General features: G+C 34.1%; 2 protein-coding genes across 4 annotated transcripts in view; both read left to right on the top strand.

Moving 5' to 3' along the window:
• The first annotated feature begins 284 nt into the window (after positions 1-284).
• LOC110653026 (uncharacterized) lies at positions 285-7,159 on the top strand. 3 transcript variants are annotated; one of them, XM_058146444.1, is made up of 8 exons: positions 288-526; positions 1,844-2,167; positions 2,366-2,458; positions 2,987-3,131; positions 3,240-3,350; positions 3,435-3,517; positions 3,602-3,659; positions 6,787-7,159. In XM_058146444.1, the coding sequence occupies exons 2-8, from the start codon at positions 1,874-1,876 to the stop codon at positions 6,864-6,866; spliced, it is 864 nt and encodes a 287-aa protein (XP_058002427.1). In that variant the 5' UTR covers positions 288-526; positions 1,844-1,873; the 3' UTR covers positions 6,867-7,159. The 3 variants fall into 3 exon arrangements, with proteins under 3 accessions (XP_058002428.1, XP_058002429.1, XP_058002427.1); XM_058146445.1 differs by lacking the exon at positions 3,602-3,659 and having other exon boundaries at positions 285-526; positions 3,414-3,517; XM_058146446.1 differs by lacking the exon at positions 3,602-3,659 and having other exon boundaries at positions 286-526.
• Positions 3,619-7,482, top strand: part of LOC131179678 (uncharacterized) — a 33,804-nt gene continuing 29,940 nt past the window's right edge. The window contains exon 1 of the mRNA XM_058146443.1: positions 3,619-3,659. The gene's annotated coding sequence lies outside the window, so the exon portion shown is untranslated. The remainder of the gene's footprint in view (positions 3,660-7,482) is intronic.

Below are 7,482 nucleotides of genomic sequence, written 5' to 3'. Positions count from 1 at the left end.
TAAATTACGGGTATATACAATAAATTAAAATAAAACTAATATTATGAAAAATGCTTAATAAAGAATATCATAGATTTAAGTTATAATTATTAATTTTATTTAATTAAAAAATATTTAAAATTCAACTTTTTAATTAATTAAAATAATTAAACTATATTAATATTAATCATTCTAAAAATAAAAAAAAATAAAATTGAGCTGCATTCGTTAAAACAACTTAGTTTCACAGAAAAATCTAAACCTAAACTCTCAGATTTTTTATTTTTTATCCCTTCAACGTGCGGCCGCCGCTGCCCAGTCACAAACCATATTTGAAGACTCGTTTCTCTCTGAAACTGACACGCTCACAGCACACCGATACCCTCACTGTCATCGCCCCGCAATCTCGTAGAGTCATTCCTCACCCATCAAGCTCGTCCATCCCACGACCCTCAAGCTCGCCGCAGCTCAGAAATCTTTGCTTCTTGCCGCTCGTCCCTTCGACTCCTCCCTCTTATCTCAAGCTCCTCCCTGCGCTTCAGCTGAGGTAAGTTCATCTTCCATATCTTCTGCTAAATATTGTCTAAACATGTCTGATTTTGAGTTATTCTGGTCATTACAAGATTCATGGGGTTTGAGTCACCTTATAGATAAACCTGAAATTGAAATTTTTTTCTTCAAAGGCTATGGTTATTGATTTCGGAAATGGGATGTGTTTTGTTCTATATTGTCAAAAACCATTTTTATTTTTCTCAAAATTATTAACTATGAATTATACTGCTTTTGTAAATATGTTTATTTTTTCTTTTTTATTTCCCTAACTTTTTTTTTACCCATTTCTTCTGCTAGGCCATTTTTTTATTTTATTTCATTTGTTCTTGATTGATGCTATCACCTTCAAATCATTTCTTCAAGTTGAGAACTTGCTGGCTGCTGCTGATAATTTATGTCAACATTTAGTACCATTTCTTATTCTTTAAGTTATAATCTTATAATTATAATTGCTTAACATTTTTTTCCGTAATAATTGCTTAACATTGGCTTCTGCTATTTAGGGTATTTTGAGATGTCAACATTAGGTAACAGTGAGGCTGCCTCTGTTTCTCGGCCATCTGAGAGTTGTAAAGATTACGTTTCCATGAATATTTCAAAAGATTAGTGTTGTATTTATGAACTTGTTGTTTTATAATTCGTGATTTAATATGTTGTTATTTGACATGTTTGATACAATTTATATACTATGATTAATATTTTTATCATGTTTTATGTATTATGTTTGTTTAAATTATATAAACTTTGGTGAATATTTAATGTGATATGTTTAATTGTTTCTAAAAGTTTTTCTTTTGCAACACTTTATTGAAGTTTCTCTATAGTTTCAGGTTCAGGTTTCCTATCTTTTTCCCCCCTTATTTTCCAGCAAAAAGGATAATAAAATAATGGGTTTGGGCCGGTTAGGGAAGTATGCTGTTACTAGTTATCGGATTTGGTATGGGTTGGGGTAATGAAATATATATTTCATTTGGGTTTGAGACAGGCATGGGTAGTTATATTCTTCACGGGTTTGGGTTCAGATAAATTGAAATTCCTGGGTACCCTACCCATTGTACTATTTGGTTCAACCTCCATACTTATCTGGTTATTCTCTCTCTCTCTCTCTCTCTCTCTCTCTCTCTTTATGTTTGCATAAGATTGTGTGCGAGTAACAGAGGTTTTAATTTGTTGGTCTTGTGAATTTTGCTGCAATTTTAATACCAAGATGGAGACTCAAAGAAAGAAAAGAAAAGAACACAAAATTTGTTTTCATGAACTTGTAGTCTCGGTCTCCCCCATTTCTTTGAATTTATTATTTTTTGTTTTCTAGTTGAAGGCTAATTTATTGGGAAGTGAAGAAATGTTACGGCCATGTGGGATAAAGGGGCAGAAGCGGAAGAAGAGAGAGGAGAGATATGATAAAGAGGAAGATGAAGTGGAAGCTGAAGAGCAATCCATAGAAAGAGCGAAAAGAGCTATGGTTGAAGAAAAAGAAATGGCTATGGAAACCAGCGGGAAGGAAGAAGAAGAATTAGAAGGGCAAACACATGAAATGGCAGGCATCCCAATTGCTCCAAGTGATTTAAAAACAAAAAAGCCTGGGCTTATATTTGTGCTTGAGAGGGCCTCTTTGGAAGTTGCTAAAGTTGGAAAGGTGTGTAATGCTCATTGGGGTCCTTTTTTCTTATAGATGCTTTTGGGTCGATGAAAGTTTTGCATAAATGAATATAGATGTTTAGAGTTGTGTGACTGTAAATTGCATTAATTGGAGTCGAATTATGGCTTTAGGCTCTTAAGATTGTAGATTTTTGTCCAAGATTTCTACTCTATCTAATTAGTTCTCTTCGTGCAGAGTTACCAGATTTTGAATTCTGACGATCATGCAAATTTCTTGCGGAAAAATAACAAAAATCCAGCTGATTATAGGCCTGATATTGTTTATCAGGTTAGTGCATTTTAGGATTCATTGCTATTGTTTGCCGCCAATGATTTTTCTTTAAGTCCCAGTTTAGAACCATTATTGGTCTCGGTTTTATTTGGTTATAGACACAGTATAAATGTTGGTCAATGATGTGAGTTGCCTTAATAACTGAGGCTTCTTTTGGTTAGCTTGCTTTTCTTTTTCTGAGCAAAAATCAAAAAGCGAAATTTGTTAAACATGCAATAAAAGCAAACAATTTATTGAAATATAAATCAATAATTCTCTCTCTCTCTCTCTCTCTCTCTCTCTCTCTTATGAAGTGTTATACTTTCTTATTCTTACATTTGTTTTTAAGCAAAATCAAAATCAGTAAAAAGTGCATTTTAGAAAGCGCAAACAAACCAGGTGGAGGCTAAAGTTAATGATATGTTATTTCTGAAAGGAAGAAATCATTTTGGAATAGGGATGACATGGAAATTTTTTTTGCCATGTTAAAACCTCATTTCAAATTAATTTTGTTTCTTATGTTATGATTGTTGATGATGATGCCAGGCTCTCCTATCAATATTAGATAGTCCAGTAAATAAGGCTGGGAGGTTGCGAGCTGTGTATGTGAAAACAGATAAGGGTGTTCTTTTTGAAGTTAAACCACATGTGCGTATACCAAGGACATATAAACGATTTGCTGGAATTATGTGTAAGTTAAGCTAATCTGATCCAGTCACTTAAATATAATGCTGATTGTCATGATCTTTTGTTTGCTTTGAGGTGCTCTTACTGTTTACTACCTTATTAAATCTTGCAGTGCAGCTGCTTCAGCAACTGAGTATAACTGCTGTTGGTAAGCGTGAGAAGCTTTTGCGTGTAATCAAGAATCCTGTGACCCAGTACCTGCCTGTCAACTCTCGTAAAATAGGTAAGCTTCAAGTTTTTCGGCTGTTCCCTTTAATGGACAATTACTACTTGCTAGCAATGATAGATTTTCTGGATTTTGCATCAGGGTTCTCATATAGTTCAGAAAAACTGGTTAAAATGAACAAGTATGTAGCTGCAGTCAGTGATGATGTGGATATTGTTTTTGTGGTATGTTCAAAACTAACAAATGCTTTTATACCACTTGCTTTCTCATTGAGACTTGTAGCCTGATCTCTCACCTTATAATTCCAGGTTGGTGCAATGGCCCATGGAAAAATTGATTGTGATTATATAGATGATTTCATAGCAAGTAAGTTCTTCCTAGATCACTTACTTCCTTTTATGTAATTATATTTCTATTAAAATTTGCATTTTTCTTATTGTGCATGTGAATTTTTCCATTTTATATTAAAACAAAAAATTCTTGTTTTGCCCGTGCTTTTGTGATAGCTTTTTCCCTCCCCACTTTTCCTGTTCCTTAGTCTAAATCTTATAAGCTGATGGCTCACAATTTTTAGTTCATGTAAAGATCCAAGTCTTATCCATCAAGATCTGGCTGTGTTGAAGGCTATGGATCAAAAGCTGACTTAATGCAATTGTAACACTTTCTTATCAAGTATTTTCTTGCTTTTATATCTGATTAACAAGAAAAGTAATGTATAGCATGCATGCCTGTCTTCTTGTCAATACTTTTGCTTATTTCTGGAATTTAGACTCGTAAGTCTGGTTATACTTAGATTTGAGTTAATTTGGTTGGCTTTCTGAATTATATTCAGCTTTTCATCTATTTTATGGTTTGAATCCATTTCCAACAAGTGCATATTATCGCTAAGATGGGCAATGGAAACCTAATTGGATAATGTTAGCAATTGGATTACCAAAACAAGTAGATTGATTTTAGGGGACAATTAGTACTATTCTTACTTTTAATCTATTGGAGAGAAGGTTGCAGGATTTCTTGGCCATAGATGGGGAAATTTTTAATAGCCCTATGCATTATGATTGGTTCTTATCTGTCTTAGCATAACAGTTCACTACAACTCAATTCAACTCAATTAAGCTTTTATCTCAAAAATTTGGGGTCGGCTACATAGATTCTCTTTCTCCACTTTAAATGATTTTGGATTAAATCCTCCGAAATGTGTAATGCTTCTAGGTCATGTTGTATTACTCTTCTCCAAGTCAATTTAGGTTTATTCCTTCTTTTCTTTCTATCCTCTAACCTAATGTGCTCTACTTGTCTAACTAGAGCCTCCGTGTGTCTATGCTTCACATGACCAAACCACCTCAATCTCTCTTCTCTCAACTTATCCTCAATTGGCACCACTCCTACCTTTTCTCTAATTCTCTCATAATCATTACGGACTTTATCTAGTCTAGTATGGCCATTCATTGACCTTAACATTCTCATCTTCGCAACTCTCATTTTACATATATACGATTCCTTCAGTGTCCAACACTCTCTACCATATAACATGGCCAGTCGTATGGCTGTACGGTAAAATTTTCCTTTCAACTTATTGGGAATTTTGCGATCACATAAAACTCTTGTGGCATGTCTCAACTTCAACCATCCAGCTTTAATCCTATGACTTAACATTCTTCTCACATCCCCCATCTACTTGAAGGACTGAGCCGAGATATTTAAAGTGATTACTTTGGGACAGTACCACTCTATCCAAATGAACTCCTTCCCTATCATCAGTTCGGCCTTCACTGAACTTGCAATGTATATATTCTGTCTTCGTTCTACTTAATTTAAAGCTTTGACTCTAGAGTACTTTTCCAAAGCTCTAGCTTTCTATTGACTCCTTCTCGTGTCTCATCTATCAAAACTATGTTATCTGCAAACATCGTGCACCAAGAGATATTGTGAATATTCATGAACTTGATCCACATTCAAGATGTCTAATCAACCTAATGCAATGTATGTATTGTGAATATCAAAACTTGCCTTACAAGAATAAAGGCTGTTACGGCTTTTAAGTAATAGTCGGTGATAGCTTTTACCTTTTAGTAACGGCTGTTATGCACCAAATTTTAAAATCCCGTTATTTAACAACGATAACAGTAATGGTAGGGCAATTTTCCTTTACATAATGGTTGTTATGTAATGTCCGCTATTTAAAACCATGATTCCTCCTTCCTCGTTTCTGGTTAAGAACATCTCTGTTGATTGAAGCTTAAGCTCCCGTTCTATTTTCCTTGCCACATCCATCTGGGATGTCCATTTCATGCGAACGGATTCTTACTTGGATGTCCTCTCATAATCCGTTGAGAAAGTACCCCATATAGTACTGGTTGGAGATCCTTGAGCCGTGCAAGCTACAAAATCATCAATAAATTCTTGTAGACCCCAGCTAAGGCCATACGGTTTCTTGTTGCCTCTCACCTCAATAACACTGCTCAATGATAAAGTTTCCGTTAAAAGTTGGGATATAAACTTTCAAACGGAATTCTTAAGGTTCCCACTGATTTTGTCTATTCTCTCCATGTTCTCGCCAAGTCTTTTGTCTCTTATTACCACGAGTTCCAACAACCTGAGCGTAGCCACCATTTTCTTGATCAAATTCATCATTGCTAACAGTTGGTTTACAGCCTGCTGGATTACGTTGAGCAGCAGATGGGTTGTGAGCATATTCTTGTTCTCCTCTTCCTCCATCTTCTGCACTCATTATCACCCATCCTAATTGCATCCAGCCTGTTGCAGATTTCCTCCATTTGTCACTTTGAATCTCTGTTCCATAGCCTGCAGCTGTGACAGCCCTTGTTCTTGAGCAATAGGCTGGTTGTGTCCTACTTGTCTGCCACATCAGATATTCCTGCTCTGATGCCAACATATGCAGTGAATTGCTAAAGAAAATTAGCAAACACTGATTTTCTAAACATAAGGAACTCTGAAACTGGGTATTGATTCTCTGTTCTTAGTAAAATTTTGAAGTCTGATACAAAATAACAGAAAGACATGCTTTTATATTTCATGTGGAATCCTAAATCTGCTGAGAAAAGGAAGTGAAGACCCTAAACAAAAAAATAACTAAGAGGAATAAGAATCCTTTTTAAAATAAGAAACCAAAAAACCAAAACCAAAACCAACCAACTTAAAATAGGAAAACTAACTGAGCTTATTTTTCTTTTCCTACATCACAATCTTTTGTAGCTTTTTGGAGCACAATTATACAAAGTTGTCCTGGATGTTGGCATACAATTCATGTTGAGAATCCATTAATTAACATGGTTTGGTATGTTCACTAATATGCATGGGATTTGGGCAGTGATTTCATTATTTTCATTAGAAATTTGCTTTTCATGTCATGGGGATATTTATCTGATAGCATCAACTTCACTTAAGATTGTACCATCCATATATATATATATATATATATATTATTTGCATTCCGACCAGTTCATTTATGGCTTAATTTTTTTCCCACCAGTTTCTGGATATCCGCTGAGCGCTGCCTGGTGTATCTCAAGGATTTGTGAGGCTGTGGCTGACAAATGGGATGTATTGTAAGCTGTTATTGTTTAAAGTCGAATGAGAGCTGGTTGTTGCCCGACTGCCATTTTTTTCCCCTCAACCATGAGCAGAATTACAAAAGTTGAAGATTATCGTGAGATGCTGAAACTAAAAGTTAGAATAGAATAGTTGCAGATATAGCGAAATCACCAAGGTTGCCCATTAGAGTAATTTCTTATCTATCACCTTATCGATTATTTATGTAGAAGTATTCTTGCGTATATCATTTAATATTTGTTATGAATTTCTGATTAAATAACTCATTTTAAGAAAATATTTTTTAAACTAAATTTCCTCTGTTTCTTGTTAATTGAATTCTAATTTATTAGTTGGATATTAAATTTAATATCAATAATATCAAATCAACAAATTTGATTATACATGAGAACTATAAGCATTCTCTAAAACTTTCCCATGTTAGGATAGTTAAAACTTAGTTAATAGCAAAAAATAAGATTAATTGATACAATTATTTTTCAAATTGGAACATATTATGCAGTTATTTTTTTAAATTAGAACATGATATCCTAAGTTTAATATGAAAAAGGTTGAATAAATAAGTTCATTTTTAAATTTTACTAAAAATTTTGGTTATATTTTAAATTTTTAAAAC

This window comes from Hevea brasiliensis, chromosome 1 (assembly GCF_030052815.1).
Source record: "Hevea brasiliensis isolate MT/VB/25A 57/8 chromosome 1, ASM3005281v1, whole genome shotgun sequence".
NCBI classification, from domain to species: domain Eukaryota; kingdom Viridiplantae; phylum Streptophyta; class Magnoliopsida; order Malpighiales; family Euphorbiaceae; genus Hevea; species Hevea brasiliensis.
Note: the sequence above shows the minus strand (reverse complement) of the source record. Positions and strands in the feature narration are given on the sequence as shown.